This window comes from Mustelus asterias, chromosome 1 (genome assembly GCF_964213995.1).
Source record: "Mustelus asterias chromosome 1, sMusAst1.hap1.1, whole genome shotgun sequence".
Taxonomy (NCBI): domain Eukaryota; kingdom Metazoa; phylum Chordata; class Chondrichthyes; order Carcharhiniformes; family Triakidae; genus Mustelus; species Mustelus asterias.
The window spans coordinates 148,282,871-148,305,442 of NC_135801.1; the positions used below are offsets into that span (position 1 = coordinate 148,282,871).

At 45.4% G+C, this 22,572-nt stretch overlaps 1 protein-coding gene across 1 annotated transcript in view; it reads right to left on the reverse strand.

Moving 5' to 3' along the window:
- Positions 1–22,572, reverse strand: part of LOC144498747 (A disintegrin and metalloproteinase with thrombospondin motifs 12-like) — a 557,508-nt gene that overhangs the window by 59,443 nt on the left and 475,493 nt on the right. The window contains exons 17-18 of the mRNA XM_078220368.1: positions 15,131–15,257; positions 1,004–1,214 (exon numbers count right to left, since the gene is read on the reverse strand). Coding sequence (XP_078076494.1) covers positions 1,004–1,214; positions 15,131–15,257 — 338 coding nt within the window. The remainder of the gene's footprint in view (positions 1–1,003; positions 1,215–15,130; positions 15,258–22,572) is intronic.

The following is a 22,572-nucleotide window of genomic DNA, read 5'->3' on the forward strand; positions in this document are numbered from 1 at the left end:
CTGCAGGACAGGCATGTGCCTGTAAAAAAGGATAGGAAGGGTAGGATTCAAGAACCGTGGATAACCAGGAAAATTGAGGGACTGGTCAAAAAGAAAAGAGAGGCGTATGTTAGGTCCAGGCAGCTAAAAACGGAGGGAGCTCTGGAGGAGTACAAAGAAAGTAGGAAAGAACTCAAACGAGGAATTAGAAGGGCAAAAAGGGGTCACGAAATGTCCGTGGCAGACAGGATTAAGGAGAATCCCAAGGCATTTTATTCATACGTTAGGAACAAAAGGGTTGTCAGGGAAAACATCGGACCTCTCAGGGACAAAAGTGGGGAATTATGCTTGGATAGAAGGATGTGGAGGCTTTGGAGAGAGTACAGAGGAGGTTTACCAGGATGTTGCCTGGTATGGAGGGGCTTAGTTATGAGGAGAGATTGGGTAAACTGGGGTTGTTCTCCCTGGAAAGACGGAGGATGAGGGGAGACTTAATAGAGGTGTATAAAATTATGAAAGGCATAGATAGGGTGAACGGTGGGAAGCTTTTCCCCAGGTCGGTGGTGACGTTCACGAGGGGTCATAGGTTCAAGGTGAAGGAGGGGAGGTTTAACACAGATATCAGAAGGACATATTTTACACAGAGGGTGGTGGGGGCCTGGAATGCGCTGCCAGGCAAGGTGGTGGAGGCGGACACACTGGGAACGTTTAAGACTTATCTAGATAGCCATATGAACGGAGTGGGAATGGAGGGATACAAAAGAATGGTCTAGTTTGGACCAGGGAGCGGCACGGGCTTGGAGGGCCGAAGAGCCTGTTCTTGTGCTGTATTGTTCTTTGTTCTTTTCCCGTCAGTGGCCAACAGTGAGTCGCTTCTGCATTGCACGCAAGAAACAATCCATTTTACTGTATCCCAATACATATGACAATATTAAATCAAATCAAATTAAAAACAGGAAAAATTCTGCAAGGAGGACTGGAAATTCCCACTCATGGAATATATGTCAGAAATGGTGTGCCTTACTTCACTCCAATTACCCACGGTCCAGTTTGAGGGACAAGGCGTATCTCTTTTGCATGTCATTTGAGTCCTTGGCTTGAGAAGTTGATTGCACTCTGAGCTAGGAAGTGCTTGCTCATCTGTTCCCACCGTTCGAACACAGAGAACTGTACGTTTCTTAATACCGGTGTCACCACATGTTGTTGAACATTTCTGCCATTCACCAGTCCACCACCTGGAAAGGAAAAAGGCATCAAAGCCAGAATTTGATGGAACAAACCTTTATGAGACATTCATACATCCATTTCATCAGTGCTAAGAGAAAGCTTGTTCTTTATTAATTCTGTTTGGATTCAGAATTTATAAAATTTACAAGAGCTTGAAACATCACTTTTTGTTCATGGCCTGTTCTTTCAGATTCTTCCAACCAGATAAAACGATTTAGAATATATTTATTTAGCAAGGTACATGCTTGGAACATTTAACTTTTTACTGCAATTGTGTATTAAGAACGTGGTTGATGTTAGACATGAAGGTATTCCAAAACCCAGAAGGGTAACTTGGAATACAGGTTCTTAAGAGTGTGTTTTTTTTCAATTTGGTATAATGCAAGGAAAGATATGCAAACAAGTGAGGGAAAAGCAGTGTTTTGTTGTAACCATTCAGGGAAAAGAATGATTATTAACATGTAAAAACACACAAGAAAGGTCACAATACAAAGTAAAGGTATACTTAACTACAATAATGGCCACACACACACTAAGAAGTATATAAGTATATATATATGCCCTGTTTGTGAACAGAACTCCCATTCACCTGATGAAGGAGCAGCGCTCTGAAAGCTTGTGGCTTGTGCTACCAAATAAACCTGTTGGACATTAACCTGATGTTGTGAGACTTCTTACTGTGTTTACCCCAGTCCAACGCTGGCATCTCCCCATCAGACACACACACACACATACACGAACGAATCGACTCTGATCCCATCTATCTAAGTCCCTGAACGCTGAAAAATGCCCCTGTCCCAAAACAATCATCCCATACAGTATAACTCCAAATCCCAGCAAACTGTTACCATCCACAAGTTATCTTGAAGTTTAGGAAAGCCTTTCTTCAGTTCAGTGTAGTTTTTCTCTGAGGTTTTCAAATCATCAGCTTCTAGTCTAGAATTCTGCTATCTGGGAGAGTTTCTCTTTACAGCTGGGTGTGGCTCACCAGCTGCTTCCCTTTTCTCTCCTTTCTATCCCCCTGCCAGTACAAAGCTACCAGGCTACTGATGTACCATATTTCCTTTTTGATCTCCTTCTATCTAAATGATTCATCTCAGAAGCCAGGGTTTTAGCATAAGGATGTGAACTACTTTGTCTCTATTTTAAACTCATCTCTTCTGCAGTTTTAACACCTACATTCCTGTCCATTATTACTCCCCATTTCACTTAAGTAAATATTTGCTTCCCCTGCTATTTCACATGTCAAAACCACTGCATTCAGCTGCAGTCTTATAAATTCCTCTTTCACCCCCTCCTTCAAACATTATTTTATTCAAACTTCTTTCAATCTTTATATTATACAATTCTTAAATCTTTACTTTATTCAAGATTCTTGACATGTAGCAGAATAATATCGATCAGAAATGATCGGAGACACAAGGCTGGGTTTACGCTCTCTTGCCTCTTGGCTTGAAGGCACAGGAGGTCATTAAACCCAGTGGGTAACCTTCCCACCACTTATCCGCTCAGCCATCCCTCTATCACCATTAAAGCAGTGGCAGGGATGGTGTCAGATGGCCTGCAGCAGTGGACTAATTGAGGCCCTCAAGTGGACAATTAATTCCCACTTAAGGGCTTCATCCAGCCGCTGCTGGGTATTAACCGACAGTGAGAGAGGCCCATGCCAGGCCCACAGGGTGGAGTGAAAGGGGAGGTGTGTCTAGGTTGGGAGGTGTTGGGGGTGGTTGTGGGGAGGGTGTTGGGATTTAGGTGGGTTTTGGGGGATGGTGGGGGCCTCTTTCATACTTCTATCAATTTGTATCTAATCTTGTAACCATGCCACGGTTTAGGATGAGAGACTTCATATTTAAATGCGGTTTCACATAACAACTAATCTCTGTCATGCTGTATATTTTCACAGCTAAAGTTCTCAGGCAGGAAGCTTCGTGCAGTATAATAATGGAGACCTGATCCAAATGTAAATGTCTCCTGAATACTTTTGCATGCGATTAGCCCCAACCTTTGATTTAATGCTTTAATTATTTCTCGTTCAATCTGTGATCCATTTGCAAATGCCTGCAGCTGACCTTTTTAATTTAATCTCCTCCCTTTTTCCCCATTCCAACCTCCATGGTTTCTACTCTTATCATTTGATTAAGCCAAATGAATAGTGTAAATGTGTATGGCATGTTCTGCAGATATGGTCAGAGAGCTCTATGGTACAGTCAAGGTATCGGGGTATGTGTAATGAATTGATGCTGCTGCGGAGCCTCATCGATCGGGGAACACACATTAGCTTTTTGGCCTTTCGTAGGCTCGTGCAGAATGTTCAGCCTTAGAAAATGAATAACTTGAGGCATTTCTCCAGGAGCTGCTGTTTGTCTTTGCTTGAGTTACAGCCAGAGACCAGGAGGCCCACTGCAAAATTCCAGAGACGTTTTAATCAATTTTCTGCATTGACTTTATGCTGTTGTTAACTCTTCTAATGAACCACATTTGTAATTTGCAAACTAATTCCCTAGTCTCACAGTGGGATAGAATTTATACAGCGGTCCACTCAATCTCAGTCGAAGTACCAGAGGAGTTAGCTTTTTATTAATGGCTGTTATCATCGCTCCTAAAAAGGCCCATTCTCATTCCCTCTGGCCTAAAAAAAACCACAACCCATCTCCAGCTTCCCTTTCCTCTTCAGAGTGTTTTAAAGTTTCTCCGCCACCTAATTTCCCCATCGGTCTTTCACATAATCCCATCTGTTAGTGGGTCTCACCAAAGCTACAAATCACATCCTGTCTTACATTAACCACTATACCCTGATCCCTTTCATTTTTCAGAACTCCCTGCTGTCTTTCACACTGCCAATTACACCACCCTCCCCTTATGCTGCTCCTCCATTGTTCTACTCAGTGAGTTTACCCTTGTTTGCGTCAACTGTTACCTATCCACATTCCTGGACCTCTGAAGTCAACTAACTATGTTTAGATCCCAGCCTCACCCTCCTATTCTCATAGGCAGAACGTCTATAGGTGACATCTCCAACCAAGGAAAAAAAACAGTTCTGACCAGAATTCTTATTTCCCAGTTTTACTGGTGTTCAAATTTAAAGTATACAAGACCAGTTCAAACCAGCGTTCTTATTTCCCCATTTTACTGCTTTTCCTTCTGGCAGGGCAATGTTTGATGCTTGGCTGGAAAGAGCCCCGTATCAGCTATTTTCAAGAAGTCCGACTGATTAAATGTCAATCAGACACATAACTAGAAAGCAGTAGACCTTCCCCAGGATCAAGGACCCAGGAGGGAGAAGGCTCCCATGCAAGAGCTACCGACCCCAATAAAAGGGTTGCAGCTCTTCATTGCTCAGCGGCGCCACCAGGGTGGCAGAGGCTGCTACTAGTACTACATCTAGCCGAGGCTCTGGATTGAGAATGGATCCAGGCACAGGGGAATGATGGTGGGAGGTGGGCCATGGGGTGGAGGCCATAGGGTGGGGGTCACAAGGGAGGGTTGTCACAGCAATAGAAGGGGTGTGGCTCTCAGTGGGTCCCCTTCTAAAAGTAGGATTGCATAATTGAGTAACAAGTGTCCTCGGATGAGGGTACCTCTCTCAGAAACCCGCAAGCAATCCAGCAAGGTTTTGATTTGTGGGCTTCTCACAAGGTGGGTTCCATGGGTGCCACTTGCTGATTACCAGCGGCAGTGCAATGTGGCCTTTAAGTGGGCATTGATTGCCAACTTAAGGATCTCAATTTGTATTGTCATGAAAAGGCTCTGTTCTGCCACCCTCTTGCCCAATGAAAAGCCTCCACTCTATCAAACCCGCCATCGGGAAGGGCATCAAAATTTGCCCATAGGATTAGCATCCATGGCCACCTGAAGAGTCATGATGTGGAGATGCCGGCGTTGGACTGGGATAAACACAGTAAGAAGTCTAACAACACCAGGTTAAAGTCCAACAGGTTTATTTGGTAGCAAAAGCCACTTTTGCTACCAAATAAACCTGTTACACCTGAAGAGTCAGCAGGAACACATCCCCAACGACACTGCCTGCCCCATGGCTATTTAACACTTCATTGAGAGATGGCAGCTCTCAAGTTTGTGTAGCGCCAGAAGTTGCAGTGGTCAGGTCCGGGACAGCAATCAGTCCCTGCAGCCTAAGTCCTATGATTCCAGGAAAAGGTATGTTTTGAGGGTTTTGAGGTAGGTAGAGTAGGGGAGGCCCTGGAGGCTAGGCAGAAGGGGGCTGGGGTGTTGGCAAAGAGGCTGGGGGTAAAAGGTGGGAAGATTTGCTGACCAAGGCCTCAACTGTCCAACATGAAAGTTGAGGAGAGGCTCAAGACAGTGGGAATCCAGCAGGAAGCTAATCCAACAAACTTTAGGCTCACTGTGCCCTTCCACCACCCGCCCCCCCCACCCCCCATCCAAGCCCTATGCCTACAAACCCACCAATTGGGGAACATAATAGTCTGCCCCATATCTATGCTGATGCCCTGATCACCACCTCTCTCAATCTGGTGTTCCCAGAACCTGCCCATTTTTCTGCTCTCCCTGTGCTCTCTACCCTAGTCAATGTTTGAGCAGCTATATTCGCCACATAAAATGTTATGAACTGATAAATTTTTGATAAAAAATACCAATATATGTATCCATGAATTTTGTTACTGTTTTAATTCAATTAATTTAAATTGATTCAAGGTTGGGTTAGAAGTTTTCTGTTCGACAAGGGAGTCAAGCGTTAGTAGGGAGGGCAGACAGAAAAGTGGAGCAGAGAGGCCACAACCACATCTGTCATGATCTTATGGAGGAAGCTTTAATGTCCAAATGGCCTATTCCTCCTCCGCTGTTCCTATATTCCCAAAAGTTAACTCAATTTCCCCCTCCTCAGATGTTGCCAGACTTGCTGAGTATTTCCAGAATTTTCTGCTATTATTTCAGGAAAGCTTTCTTCTGACTTTGGTTCAGCTGTCCGATATACTGATTTGTAGTTGAAGATAGCCCAGCAAGGAAAGGCAAGATTATTTAAAATCAGTAAATGGAAACGTTTTCAATTAAATAACATAGCAATGAAGAAACTGAGTGCAATATGAGGTGGAGGGCTGTTGTAGGCTGCAAAGAGACATAGATAGGATGCAAAGCTGGGCTGAAAAATGGCAAATGGAGTTTAACCCTGATAAATGTGAGGTGATTCATTTTGGTAGGACTAATTTAAATGTGGATTACAGGGTCAAAGGTAGGGTTCTGAAGACTGTGGAGGAACAGAGAGATCTTGGGGTCCATATCCACAGATCTCTAAAGGTTGCCACTCAAGTGGATAGAGCTGTGAAGAAGGCCTATAGTGTGTTAGCTTTTATTTACAGGGGGTTGGAGTTTAAGAGCCGTGGGGTTATGCTGCAACTGTACCGGACCTTGGTGAGACCACATTTGGAATATTGTGTGCAGTTCTGGTCACCTCACTATAAGAAGGATGTGGAAGCGCTGGAAAGAGTGCAGAGGAGATTTACCAGGATGCTGCCTGGTTTGGAGGGTAGGTCTTATGAGGAAAGGTTGAGGGAGCTAGGGCTGTTCTCTCTGGAGCGGAGGAGGCTGAGGGGAGACTTAATAGAGGTTTATAAAATGATGAAGGGGATAGATAGAGTGAACGTTCAAAGACTATTTCCTCGGGTGGATGGAGCTATTACAAGGGGGCATAACTATAGGGTTCGTGGTGGGAGATACAGGAAGGATATCAGAGGTAGGTTCTTTACGCAGAGAGTGGTTGGGGTGTGGAATGGACTGCCTGCAGTGATAGTGGAGTCAGACACTTTAGGAACATTTAAGCGGTTATTGGATAGGCACATGGAGCACACCAGGATGATAGGGAGTGGGTTAGCTTGATCTTGGTTTCAGATAAAGCTCGGCACAACATCGTGGGCCGAAGGGCCTGTTCTGTGCTGTACTGTTCTATGTTTCTATGTTCTATGTTCTAATATTTAGGAGCAACCGTTAACAAGAATTTGTTGGCTAAACTGAAAAATAAAAATCAGAAATAAAATATATTTGTTAACACCTGCTGACATGAAGAAGAATTTTGGTCACCGGAACAGAAAGGATATACTGGCACTGGAGGGGGTGCAGAGGAGATTCACCAGATTGATTCTGGACTTGAGAGGGTTGGCTTATGAGGAGAGACTGAGTAGACTGGGGTTATTCTCACTGAAAGTAAGAAGAATGGGGGGAGATCTGATAGAACCATATAAGATTATGAAGGGAATAGATAAGATAGAAGCAGGGGAAGTTGTTTCCACAGGCAGGTGAAATTAGAACTAAGGGGCATGGCCTCAAAATAAGAAGGAGCAGATTTAGGACCGAGTTGAGGAGGTATATTGTTTTGGATTCTGTGGAGGGGGATGACCCTCCAGGGGTAAGCCACGAGGACCAGATCGCCTCCACGGAGACAGGCTCAGGGGTCCAGAAGGGAAAGAAGGGGTTTAGGAGAGCGATAGTTGTGGGGGACGCAATAGTTAGAGGCACGGACAGGCACTTCTGTGGGACTGAACGAGAATCCAGGATGGTAGTCTGCCTCCCTGGTGCCGGGGTACTGGATGTCTCCGAGAGGGTAGGAAGCATATTTAAAAAGGAAGGTAGTCAAACGGATGTGATTGTACACATTGGGGGAAATGATGTAGGTAGGAAGAGCAGGGGGGTCATACGAGAGAAATTCAGGGAGTTGGGTGCTAGGCTAAAAAGTAAGACCTCCAGGGTAGCAATCTCTGGACTGCTCCCGGTGCCTAGTGCAAGTGAGGCTCGGAACAGGGAGATTCTACAGTTGAACGCGTGGCTAAAGGACTGGTGCAAGAGGGAGGGTTTTAAATTCATAGATAACTGGGAAATCTTCAAGTCAGGATGGCAACTGTACAGAAAGGATGGGTTACACCTTAACTGGAAGGGAGCAAATATCCTGGCTGGGAGTTTTGCGAGAGTGTTTCGGCAGGATTTAAACTAGTGTGGCAGGGGGGTGGGGAACAAAACAGTAGGTCAGTAAATACTGAGGCTGGGGTCGAGCTGGGGGCCAGGGCAAGGCTAGCTAAGAAGAGGAGCACTCTGGAGGAGGAGGACCTGACTGGGCCTGGAGGTCTGGAGTGCATCTGCTTCAATGCGAGGAGTGTAACGGGTAAAACAGACGAACTTAGGGCCTTAATGCTTGTGCGGAATTTGGATGTGGTTGCGGTGACGGAAACTTGGTTAAAAGAAGGACAGGACTGGCAGCTGAATATTCCGGGGTATAAGTGTTTTAGGCGAGACAGAGGAGGGGCTAAAAAAGGTGGGGGAGTAGCGATATTAGTTAAGGAGCATATTACCGCGGTGCAGAGGGTAGACAACTTAGAGGGGTCATGTACTGAGTCGCTGTGGGTGGAACTCAGAAACAGGAAGGGTGCAGTCACTATGCTGGGGGTGTACTACAGACCACCCAACAGCCCACGGGAAGTGGAGGAAAGGATATGTCAGGAGATTCTGGATAGGTGCAGAAAACATAGGGTTGTTGTAGTGGGGGACTTTAATTTCCCTGGCACAGACTGGAAAGTGCTTAGAGCTGGGGGACTGGACGGGGAGGAATTTGTAAAATGCGTACTGGAAGGTTCTTTGGAACAGTATGTAGATAGCCCGACTAGAGAGGGGGCTATACTGGACCTAGTTCTGGGAAATGAGCCCGGCCAGGTCGTCAAAGTTTCGGTAGGGGAACATGTGGCAAATAGTGACCACAACTCTGTTAACTTTAGGATAGTAATGGACAAGGATGAGTGCTGTCCGACGGGCAGGGTGCTAAATTGGGGGAAGGCTGACTATAGCCGGATTAGGCAGGAATTGGTGGATGTTGATTGGGAGAGGATGTTCGAGGGTAAGTCCGCGTCTGGCATGTGGGAGTCTTTTAAGGAACTATTGATAAGGCTGCAGGATAGGCATGTGCCTGTAAAAAGGAAAGATAGGAAAGGTAGGATTCGAGAGCCGTGGATAACCAGGGAAATTGAGGATCTGATTAAAATGAAAAGGGAGGCGTACGTTAAGTCCAGGCAACTAAAAACAGATGGAGCTCTGGAGGAATACAGGGCCAAGTGTTAGATTTGGTTGTGGGAGAGAACTTTGGAGATAGTGACCACAATTCGGTGTCTTTTGTTATTGCAATGGAGAGGGATAGGGCCGGACGGCAGGGCAAGGCTTACAATTGGGGGAGAGGTAATTATGATGCGATTAGGCAAGAATTAGGGGGCATAAGATGGGAACAGAAACTGTCAGGGAAAGGCACTGATGAAAAGTGGAACTTTTTCAAGGAACAAATACTGGGTGTCCTTGATAGGTATGTCCCTGTCAGGCAGGGAGGAAATGGCCGAGTGAGGGAACCGTGGTTCACAAAAGAGGTGGAATGTCTTGTGAAAAGGAAGAGGGAAGCTTATGTAGGGATGAGGAAACAAGGTTCAGATGGCTCGACTGAGGGTTACAAGTTAGCAAGGAACGAGCTGAAAAAGGGGCTGAGGAGAGCTAGGAGGGGACATGAGAAGTCCTTGGCGGGTCGGATCAAGGAAAACCCCAAGGCTTTTTACTCTTATGTGAGGAATAAAAGAATGACCAGGGTGAGGTTAGGGCCGGTCAAGGACAGTGGTGGGAACTTGTGTATGGAATCAGTAGAGATAGGCGAGGTGATGAATGAATACTTTTCTTCAGTGTTCACCAAGGAGAGGGGCCATGTTTTTCAGGAAGAGAAGGTGTTACAGGCTAATAGGCTGGAGGAAATAGATGTTCGGAGGGAGGATGTATTGGCAGTTTTGAATAAACTGAAGGTCGATAAGTCCCCTGGGCCTGATGAAATGTATCCTAGGATTCTTTGGGAGGCGAGGGATGAGATTGCAGAGCCTTTGGCTTTGATCTTTGGGTCCTCGCTGTCCACGGGGATGGTGCCAGAGGACTGGAGAGTGGCAAATGTTGTTCCTCTGTTTAAGAAAGGGAATAGAAATGACCCTGGTAATTATAGACCGGTTAGTCTGACTTCGGTGGTTGGTAAATTGATGGAAAAGGTCCTTAGGGATGGGATTTACGACCATTTAGAAAGATGCGGATTAATCCGGGATAGTCAGCACGGATTCGTGAAGGGCAAATCGTGCCTCACAAATTTGATAGAATTTTTTGAGGAGGTAACTAGGTGTGTTGATGAAGGTAGGGCGGTTGATGTCATATACATGGATTTTAGTAAGGCGTTTGATAAGGTCCCCCATGGTCGGCTTATGATGAAAGTAAGGAGGTGTGGGATAGAGGGAAAGTTGGCCGATTGGATAGGTAACTGGCTGTCTGATCGAAGACAGAGGGTGGTGGTGGATGGAAAATTTTCGGACTGGAGGCAGGTTGCTAGCGGAGTGCCGCAGGGATCGGTGCTTGGTCCTCTGCTCTTTGTGACTTTTATTAATGACTTAGAGGAGGGGGCTGAAGGGTGGATCAGTAAATTTGCTGATGACACCAAGATTGGTGGAGTAGTGGATGAGGTGGAGGGGTGTTGTAGGCTGCAAAGAGACATAGATAGGATGCAAAGCTGGGCTGAAAAATGGCAAATGGAGTTTAACCCTGATAAATGTGAGGTGATTCATTTTGGTAGGACTAATTTAAATGTGGATTACAGGGTCAAAGGTAGGGTTCTGAAGACTGTGGAGGAACAGAGAGATCTTGGGGTCCATATCCACAGATCTCTAAAGGTTGCCACTCAAGTGGATAGAGCTGTGAAGAAGGCATATAGTGTGTTAGCTTTTATTAACAGGGGGTTGGAGTTTAAGAGCCGTGGGGTTATGCTGCAACTGTACAGGACCTTGGTGAGACCGCATTTGGAATATTGCGTGCAGTTCTGGTCACCTCACTATAAGAAGGATGTGGAAGCGCTGGAAAGAGTGCAGAGGAGATTTACCAGGATGCTGCCTGGTTTGGAGTGTCGGTCTTATGAGGAAAGGTTGAGGGAGCTGGGGCTGTTCTCTCTGGAGCGGAGGAGATTGAGGGGAGACTTAATAGAGGTTTATAAAATGATGAAGGGGATAGATCGAGTGAACGTTCAAAGACTATTTCCTCGGGTGGATGGAGCTATTACGAGGGGGCATAACTATAGGGTTCATGGTGGGAGATATAGGAAGGATATCAGAGGTAGGTTCTTCACGCAGAGAGTGGTTGGGGTGTGGAATGGACTGCCTGCAGTGATAGTGGAGTCAGACACTTTAGGAACATTTAAGCGGTTATTGGATAGGCACATGGAGCACACCAGGATGGTAGGGAGTGGGATAGCTTGATCTTGGTTTCAGATGAAGGTCGGCACAACATCGTGGGCTGAAGGGCCTGTTCTGTGCTGTACTGTTCTATGTTCTATGTTCTATGTTCTACGTTCTAGTAGGAAAGATCTCAAACGGGGAGTTAGAAGGGCAAAAAGAGGTCACGAGATGTTCTTGGCAGGCAGGATTAAGGAGAATCCTAAGGCATTCTATTCATACGTTAGGAACAAAAGAGTTGTCAGGGAGAAAATCGGACCTCTCAGGGACAAAGGAGGGGAATTATGCTTAGAACCCAAGGGAATAGGGGAGATCCTAAATGAATACTTTGCATCGGTATTCACGAAGGAGAGGGGCGTGTTAACCGGGAGTGTCTCGGAGGGAGGTGTTGACCCGTTAGAGAAAATCTCCATTACAAGAGAGGAAGTGTTAGGTTTTTTAGGGAACATTAAAACTGACAAAGCCCCAGGGCCTGATGGCATCTATCCTCGACTGCTCAGGGAGACGAGAGGTGAAATTGCTGGGCCTCTGGCGGAAATCTTTGTCGCTTCTTTGGACACGGGTGAGGTCCCTGAGGATTGGAGGATAGCGAATGTGGTCCCGTTGTTTAAGAAGGGTAGCAGGGATAACCCAGGAAATTATAGGCCGGTGAGCTTGACGTCCGTGGTAGGGAAGTTGTTGGAGAGGATTCTTAGAGACAGGATGTATGTGCATTTAGAACGGAACAATCTCATTAGTGACAGACAGCATGGTTTTGTAAGAGGGAGGTCGTGCCTTACAAATTTGGTGGAGTTTTTTGAGGAAGTGACAAAAACGGTTGATGAAGGAAGGGCCGTGGATGTCGTCTATATGGATTTCAGTAAGGCATTTGACAAAGTCCCACATGGCAGGTTGGTTAAGAAGGTTAAGGCTCATGGGATACAAGGAGAAGTGGCTAGATGGGTGGAGAACTGGCTTGGCCATAGGAGACAGAGGGTAGTGGTCGAAGGGTCTTTTTCCGGCTGGAGGTCTGTGACCAGTGGTGTTCCGCAGGGCTCTGTACTGGGACCTCTGCTATTTGTGATATACATAAATGATTTGGAAGAAGGTGTAACTGGTGTAATCAGCAAGTTTGCGGATGACACGAAGATGGCTGGAATTGCGGATAGCGAAGAGCATTGTCGGGCAATACAGCAGGATATAGATAGGCTGGAAAATTGGGCGGAGAGGTGGCAGATGGAATTTAATCCGGATAAATGCGAAGTGATGCATTTTGGAAGAAATAATGTAGGGAGGAGTTATACAATAAATGGCAGAGTCATCAGGAGTCTTGAAACACAGAGGGACCTAGGTGTGCAAGTCCACAAATCCTTGAAGGTGGCAACACAGGTGGAGAAGGTGGTGAAGAAGGCATATGGTATGCTTGCCTTTATAGGACGGGGTATAGAGTATAAAAGCTGGAGTCTGATGATGCAGCTGTATAGAACGCTGGTTAGGCCACATTTGGAGTACTGCGTCCAGTTCTGGTCGCCGCACTACCAGAAGGACGTGGAGGCATTGGAGAGAGTGCAGAGAAGGTTTACCAGGATGTTGCCTGGTATGGAGGGTCTTAGCTATGAGGAGAGATTGGGTAGACTGGGGTTGTTCTCCTTGGAAAGACGGAGAATGAGGGGAGATCTAATAGAGGTATACAAGATTATGAAGGGTATAGATAGGGTGAACAGTGGGAAGCTTTTTCCCAGGTCGGAGGTGACGATCACGAGGGGTCACGGGCTCAAGCTGAGAGGGGTGAAGTATAACTCAGACATCAGAGGGACGTTTTTTACACAGAGGGTGGTGGGGGCCTGGAATGCGCTGCCAAGTAGGGTGGTGGAGGCAGGCACGCTGACATCGTTTAAGACTTACCTGGATAGTCACATGAGCAGCCTGGGAATGGAGGGATACAAACGATTGGTCTAGTTGGACCAAGGAGCGGCACAGGCTTGGAGGGCCGAAGGGCCTGTTTCCTGTGCTGTACTGTTCTTTGTTCTTTGTTCTTTGAACTTCTTCACACAAAGGGTTGTGAATCTATGGAAGTCCATGTCCAGTGAAGCAGTTGAGGCTACCTCGTTGAATGTTTTTAAGGCAAAGATAAATAGATTTTTGAACAGTAAAGGAATTAATTATGCTGAGCGGGCAGGTAAGTGGAGCTGAGTCCACAAAAAGATCAACCATGATCTTACTGAATGGCGGAGCAGGCTCAAAGGGCCAGATGCCTACTCCTAGTTCTTATGTTCTTTTCAGTTGGAGTTTTCCCCCATGGGTTAATCCCTGTGCCAGAAAGGATGGGAATTTGAGCCTCTCCAACTTTCCAGCCATAATTACTATTGGGTTTCTCAGGGCCAGGTTAATTTGAATGTTTAACAAGCTCCAGAATTGTTGCTGCTTACATTGGAGAACATGCTGTGTTGGATGGGCAAGGTCCTAAATTGTTCGTTGCTGTCGGACCTTTTAGGGGGAAACTTAAAAGAAAACCCGCAATCACGTTGCATGTTGCGCTGTCTGTGCATCCCGCAGTTTAACATGGTGGTACTATCAATACAATGGATGACATTAATTCTATTGTTAAAGCAGCATCAAAATACGAGGAGACACTTCTGGCATTCGATGGATGCGAGGTTGAAAGATGGAAATCAGCACAAAAAGAATTTGTTACCCAACAGGGTTCCTGATGATTATTTTGCCTTAAATTCACCACTAAACCAGTGAACACATCGCGGAAAATTATAGTGTTTCATGTTTGTGGTACATTTTTAAGGCTAAGCAAATGAGCCTTGTATATTTGTATAGGTGTGAGGTTATTCACTTTGGAAGCAAAAACAAGAAGGCAGATTACTATCTGAATGGCTGTAAATTGGGAGCGGGGAGAATGCAGCAGGACCTGGGTGTCTTTGTGCACCAGTCACTGAAGGTAAGCATGCAGGTACAGCAGGCGGTAAAGAAGGCAAATGGCATGTTGGCCTTTATTGCGAGAGGTTTTGAGTACAGGGGCAGGGATGTGCTGCTGCAATTATACAGGGCCTTGGTGAAGCCACATCTTGAGTATTGTGTGCAGTTTTGGTCTCCTTTTCCGAGGAAGGATGTTCTTGCTCTCGAGGGAGTGCAGCGAAGGTTTACCAGGCTCATTCAAGGGATGGTGGGACTGACATATGAGGGGAGATTGACTAGGTTAGGATGGTTTTCGCTGGAGTTCAGACGAATAATGGGGGGATCTCATAGAGACTTATAAAATTCTAACAGGACTAGGCAGGGTAGTTGCAGGGAGGATATTCCCAATGGTGTGGGAGTCCAGAACTAGGGGTCACAGTCTGAGAATTCAGGGTAGACCATTTAGGACGGAGGTGAGGAGACATTTCTTCCCCCAAAAAGTGGTGAGCCTGTGGAATTCATTACCACAGGAAGTAGTTGATGCCAAAACATTGAATGTAATCAAGAGGCGGCTGGATATAGCACTTGGAGCGAATGGGATCAAAGGTTATGGGGAAAAAGCAGGATTAAGCCATTGAGTTGGATGATCAGCCATGATCCTAATGAATGACGGAGCTGGCTCGAAGGGCCAAATGGCCTCCTCCTGCTCCTATTTTCTATGTTTTTATGTCTGTGGAAGGTATACAGTTAGATGTTCTGCACGTGCAATTAGCAAGGAAATATAATATTACCTGGCAGGGCAATCCTGTTCATTGCATTTCTGTTGCCTGTCATCAGGTCGCGTTCTTGCATCGCAAAACCTGTCTTCAACCACTCTGGGTGTTTTCTCCACACATCGAACGATCTGGCGCTGAACTCCTGAGGTAGCAATGAATAAAATCGGCATTAAAAATTCACTCCCTCTGATACCAATGCACAGTGGCAGCAGTATGTATCAGCTGCATGATGCACCGCAACAACTCAACAACGATCCTTTGACAGCACCTTTCAAACACACAGCCTCTTCCGGCCAAAAGGACAGGGGAAGCAGACTCATGGGAACGCCACCACCAGCAAGTTCCCCTCCAAGCCACACAGTATCTTAACTTGGAACTATATTGCTGTTCCTCCATTCTCTCTCTGTCAATTTTCCTTTCTATCAACACTGTTGATGTATGTGCACTCCATGGACTGCAGTGGTTCAAGTAGATGGCTCATCCTCCTCTCAAGGGTTATCTTTATACCCTTTTTTGAACAAGGGTGTGAGATTTGCAATTCTCCAGTCCTCTGGCAACATGTCTGAGTTTAACAAAGACTGAAAGATTACGGACACTTTCACATCCCTCAATATCCTTGGATGTATCTCATCTAGTCCCTTGTCAGTTTAAGTATAGATAACGTAGCCAATACTTCCTCCTTTTACATTTTAAATCTATCGACATCTGAATTATTTTTTTCTAAGGCCTGAGGATTGCATCTTCTTTCTCTGTAAAGACTGAAATGTATTTATTTCGTACATACGCTCTGACCTCTGCCTTCCTGTGCAAATCCACTTATTGCTACCTAAGAGGTCCTACTCTTCCTTTCATTGAAAGGTACATCTCCAGTAATTGATCATGACTGTATCCCACAGTGTAGCCTGACAAAATTGCAGCGTAACATCAGAATATAAAAAATAAATTCTTAATATTTGGGCGACATGATGGCACACTGGTGAGCGCTGCTGCCTCACAGTGCCAGGGACTCGGGTTCAATTCCGGCCTCAGGTGACTGTCTGTGTGGAGTCTGCACATTCTCCCCATATCTTTGTGGGTTTCCTCTGGATGCTCCGGTTTCCCCCCACAGTCCAAAAATGTGCAGGCTAAGTTGACTGGCCATGTTAAATTGCTCCTTAGTGTCTCGCAGGGTCAACACATGGGGTTACTGGAATACGGCCTAGGTGGGATTGTTGTTGGTGCAGGCTCGATGGGCCGAATGGCCTCTTTCTGCACTGTTGGGATTCTATGGATTCTAAAATATATTTCAAAGATCAGAATATATTTCAAAGATCAGAGGGACGGAACAAATAGTGAGCTTTGGATTCCACTAATCTGCACATGCTTGGATGAAAGACATGAAAATGGCTTTATTTATTCATGAGATGTGGACATCAGTAATATTTATTGCCCATCCCTAGTTTCTCTTGAGAAAGCAGCAGTGCATCAATTACTGGGGAGACAGTGGCTTAGTGGTAACAATGCTGGACTAGTAATTCAGAGATCCAGGCTGAAGCTTTGGGGACGAGTTCAAATCTCGCAATGACAACTGGAAAAATCTGAATTCGGTTAACAAAATATGGAACTGAAAGGTTGCCTTGGTAATTGTGACCATAGAACGATCATCATTCGTCACTAAACCCATCTGATTCACTAATGTGTTTTCGGTAAGGAAATCTGCCATCCTTACCTGCAGGTGACCGACAGGTGACTGCAGGCCCACAGCAATGTGGTTGACACTTAACTGCCCTTTGAGCCTAACTAGCAAGCCACTCGGTTAAAAGGCAAATAGGGATGGACAACAAATGCTGGCCCTACCAGGGATGCGGTTTTCCCATGAGAGAATAAAGACAAAAATGTTCTTTTAAGTCTGCAGCCTATATGCTGAAGTTGCTCTCAGAATGCTGTTATGATAGTTTCATGATTTGACTCAGTCACAATAAAATAATATGTGTCAAATCCCATCATGGCACCATGGGAGCCCTGTGTACCATGTGCAAGATTACACTGCAGCAACTCACCACGCCTAAAGCTATGACGTCCACTACTTAAAGAAGAACCAAAGGCAACACCATCACCTGCAATTCTGCTCCAAATCTCACACCATCCTGAATTGGAAACGTACTACTATTCCTTTAGTGTCACTGAGTCAAAATCCTAGAACTCTTTCCCTCTTACTGCACTGTAGGTATAGGTACACCATTCAGAAAGCAGTGGGTTAAAAGGTGGCCCCAGCACCACCTTCTAAAGGACAATTAGGATGATCAATAAATGCTGGCCTTGGCTGTGATATCCATATCCCATGAATGCTTTTTTAAAAGAAAAGCTTCATCTGTGAGCGTACATTCCTTCAATTGAAACTTTAAATTAAACTCCCAGGCCAGCTCTGATGAAGAATGATCCACTCGAAACATTAGTTGTATTCTCCCTCCACAGATGCTGCCAGACCTGCTGAGATTTTCCAGCATTTTCTATTTTTGTTTCAGATTCCAGCAACTGCAGTAATTTGCTTTTATCCCATTTTAATTTGCTCTGGTGGTCCAGGGGGCTGTCAAAAACTTCAGGGGACCCTTTGAAGAAGTTCTTCCAGTGTCCTTCCCATTACTAATACTACGAAATACTACTTTTCCCAGGGTGAAAGTGTGAATTACAAGGGAGCACAGGTTCAAGGTGAGAGAGGAAAATGTTTAAGGGGGATGTGCGGAGGAAGGTTTTTCACGCAGAGAGTGCTGGGTGCCTCGATCGCGCTGCCAGAAGAGATGGTGGAAGCAGGCACATTGGCAACATTTAAGAGGCATCTGGATGGGTACATGAATAGGGAGGGCATAGAAGGATATGGACCAAGTTAGAGCAGAAGAGTTGTTTTAGTTTAGTTAGGGCATCATGATCGGCACAGGCTTGGAGGGCCGAAGGGCCTGTTCCTGTGCTGTAATTTTCTTTGCTCTCGCTCTTTGTTCTTAAAATCAAATTCACTGGTTATTCTTCTCGGCACCTGTTTGTGGGAAGGTTGTCCATTTATGTACTAACTCTGTTAATATACTGCAGAGTTATTCACTCCACGTAAACTATTTCTCAGAGATACATGAATATGAAAATACAAATCATTCTCTTTTTAATATGCTTGACGACTGGGAGGCACAGTCAAGTTTAAGGTTTATTTATTAGTCACAAGTTGGCTTACATTAACACTGCAATTAAGTTACAGTAAAAATCCCCTAGTCGCCACACTCCGACGCCTGCTCGGGTACACTGAGGAAGAATTTAGCATGGCCAATGCACCTAATTAGCACGTATTTCAGACTGTGGAAGGAAACCGGAGCATCTGGAGGAAACCCACGCAGACACGGGGAGAACGTGCAAACAGCACACAAAAAGTGACCCAAGCTGGGAATCGAACCCGGATCCCTGGCGCTGTGAGGCAGCAGTGCTAACCTCTTTGCCACAGGTGCTTTAAAATCCTACATTCACCTGCCTCACAGACTCAGCCTCCACTTTTTAAATGCTGTTGGGCCTCTGATAGCAACCATCCCCCTCCACCCCCCCCCACCCGCCCCCCCCCCCCCCCCCCCCCCAACGCGCCGCCCCCCCCCCCCCCTCTCAACATCAGGGGCTTGTTCTCTACCATGCTGATGCAGGTGAGGGAGAAAGAAAGTGCTTCAAGATAGAGGCACCCACTCAGGTCTTTTAAAGCCTTTGAGAATATAATAGCCACAGCTGCCAGAAGGTCAACATGGAGGAGGAACCCTGGGTGACCTGGAATATTTGTAAATCAGGAATGTGAGTGCTCTCTGGGCATTGATTGGCCAAACCTGCCAAAATTCTATTGAGTGTGTCATGTCCATACCATGTGGGGCCGAGACCTGGACACAGAAACGATCCCGATATCTGGATCCCAACTCCAAAACTCAAATCCTGCCTGTTTCTCATCACAGATATTACTAGACCTACTGAGTATTTCCAGTATTTTCTGGCCGGGATTTTCCAGGCCTGGTTAACACCGGTGCAAATCTCGCCATGGCAGCTAACTCTCGCGAGGGGACCATAACAAGATTTGAGGCAGGGAGATCTCAGAATGAGATCTTTCCCGTAACGAGGGTGTGAATCAGATTACCATCAATTTAAATATGCCTAAACAGCTTAACGTCATACTTTCTGGGGACATCAGACATTCCCCTCCTCTGCTGGCATGATGTCACACCGACAGGAATCACCACTGCTCTGCAGCAGGCAAGGTGACCATGCTGGGGTTCAGAGGCCAGTGTAGCCCCTGGATGGTCAGGGACATGGCCAGCAAGTTGGCACTGCAGGGAGCAGTCCAGGTTGACATCACGAAGAGGGCGAGGCTAAAAGGCAGGACCAATGGATGGGGCCAAGGGGCTGGGTGATGATTGGGGGATGTGGGGGGGGAGATTGCCAGCAATAATAGATGGGAGGGGGGGGGGTTCTGATGTCCATTGTGGGGGGGACTATATTATAATGTTGAGATCGGGGCACCTTTTATAAACAGCATCCTGATCTCTGTGGAGCTAGCCTTGCCGGTGTCTTTGGGCCCCGTCCCTCAAGAATGACGCACAAAACACTCCCCTCTACTTTTTTTTTGACCAAGTGTCAGAAGATCTGGACAGAAAACCTGGCTGTTGTTTTCAGTAGAAACACGCTGGTTCACAGTCAGAACCTGACACTTTGGGATAGATTTTCTGGCCCCGTTGCTGCGAGAATTGTAGTGGACCAGATAGAAAATTTGATGGATCATTTAAAGGTCCGTTGACCTTGGGTGGGAATTTCTGATCTTGAGGTGCGCGTGGCTGGAAAATCCCACCTTCTGTCACTTTTTAGGAAAATTCCACCATCAATTTCTGTTCCAATTTACAAAAGTAAAAAAATAAAGTTTATTTATTAGTCACAAATAGGCTTACATTAACACTGCAATGAAGTTACTGTGAAAATCCCCTAGTTGCCACATTCCGGTGCCTGTTCGGGTACACTGAGGGAGAATTTAGCATGGCCAGTTCGCCTAATCTGCACATCTTTGGACTGTGGGAGGAAACCGGAGCACCCGGAGGAAACCCACGCAGACATGGGGAGAACGTGCAAACTCCACACAGACAGTGACCCAAGCTGGGAATTGAACCCGGGTCCCTGGCACTGTGTGGCAGTGTAGCATAGCAGCTGGCCTTCTGACTCACTTTTAAACCTGAAAATGCAAACTCTCACAAAGAAAAAGATTTATTCTAAGGACTGTCCGCAAATCACAGAATACTACAGTGCAGAAGAGGTCCTTCAGCCCATCGAGTCTGCACCGACGCACAAAAGGTCGTGACCTGTTCACCTAATCCCACTAACCAGCACTTGGCCCAGAGCCTTGAATGTCCATAGAAGGTATTTCAGAGAGTCAGAGCCATTATGACCTAGAAGAAAGCCATTGGTCAATGTTATCACATTTTTGTTAAGATACTCAGAGGCTGACATGTGGATTGAAAAGTGCATTGTCAACTTAAAAGCACTTAGTTTGATGTATGTGCACCAAATGATTCCAAATGATATCTTTTGTGATAAAATTGGAAACACCAAGTCTAATAGTGATCTTATTATCTACTCAGAGCTTACTGAAAAGTAGCTTCCAAACATCGTATTTCTATCAGATCTTGCAATGAATGCTCATATTATTTGTTGAGTTGTGAGCCAAAGACTATTAATGTGGCGTCTCCCACACTCCTTCATATGCCTTTTTAGTCCAGAAGTGCAAAATTTGAGCTCAGTGTATCAGAAACTACCACAGTAAAAAGATGAAAAGGGATTTGGCTGATATGAGTCATTGGCTTGTTTTGTGACTATCCAAACATGGAATGTTTAAGCTAAACTGGCAGTGGTGGATGCGAGCATATGGAAATAGCAAAAAGGTGCTGGATTGTATTAGAGAAGTCATATTCTATGTGACCTAGAACTTGCTGCCTATGAGGGTGCCAGAAGCTGAGATGTTTGCTGATTTGAAAAGGAAATTGGGGATAATAAACTTACAAGGCTTCGAGGATTGAGTAGGAAAATGTTACTGACTGGATTGCTCTATTGAGAGCCAGCACAGGCTTAGTGGGCTGAATAGCCTTCCTCCAGGTCATAATGGCTTTGACTCTCTGAAGTACCTTCTATGGACATTCAAGGCTATGGGCCGAGTGCTGGTTAGAGGGATTAGGTGGGCAGGTCACGACCTTTCATGCGTCAGTGCACACTCAATGGGCCGAAGGACCTCTTCTGCACTGTAATATTCTCTGATTCTGAGGACAGGCCTTAGAACAAATCTTTTTCTTTGCGAGAGTTTGAATTTTCAGGCTTAAGAGTGAGTCAGAAAGTTAGCTGCCATGCTACACTACCACTGCATGTTATACAAGCTTCAACTGATTTATAAATGCAGTAATTCAAATTATATACTTGCAAAATAGAGAACGCCAAGTCCCAGTATGTTTAATAAGGTAACTAAACACCAAGTTTAAAATTACTCTGGAAACTACAGAGTACTGCCAATAATTACATTAAATCATGCCAAATAAGGGAATGGATTAAGTCAGGCCATGGGGAGGGAAGTGAAGCCAAGACACGTGTTCTGAAATCACAAAACATTAACACTCCCATAAATGCACCCATAGCATGCTATGAAGCAGACTACCTTTTCCAGTCTAAATGGTTTCTAAACTACTGAACACATAAAACAAAGTTTAATAATAATCTTCTATCGATGATAGAGAGTGGGATAGCTTGATCTTGGTTTCAGATAAAGCTCGGCACAACATCGTGGGCCGAAGTGCCTGTTCTGTGCTGTACTGTTCTATGTTCTATATGTAGGATAAGTGGTGAATAAAATAATTTGGTCAAGTGGTTAAACTGATATGACCAATCTGGTTTAATGATGCAGAAAATTGCGTGTCCAACTCAAGTCTTTGATATGAAAAATGACTGAAATCTGAGGAAGATTATGTCTATCGATCTATTTATGGGAACATAGATGTTAGCCCATCGATCCTACTCTGCCATTCAATATGTTCATGACTGATCGATCATCCAATTCAATGCCTTTCCCCCACACAATCCTCGTGTCCTTTATGTCATTGGCATTTAGAAATTTGTCAATCTCTGCTTCAATGATTGAGCTTCCAGAACTCTTTTGGGTAGAGAATTCCAAAGGTTTGCAGCCCCCTGAGTCAAAAGAGTTCTCCTCATCTTGGTCCTGCGCATTGAACCGCCTATGCTGTCATAGAATTACCTGTTCTTTACTTTAAATTTGCTGTACAAGTTGGGTGTTCCTTCTTATCAGTACCTGCAGTACCTGTAATTTGTGGTTGAAATGGATCTTACCAGCTTTGGCTCAACTGTACCATTCATATATCTGAGTGAGAGGATTGTGTGTATAAGCCCCACTTTAACATTGAAGCACTTCAGTGCAGCAC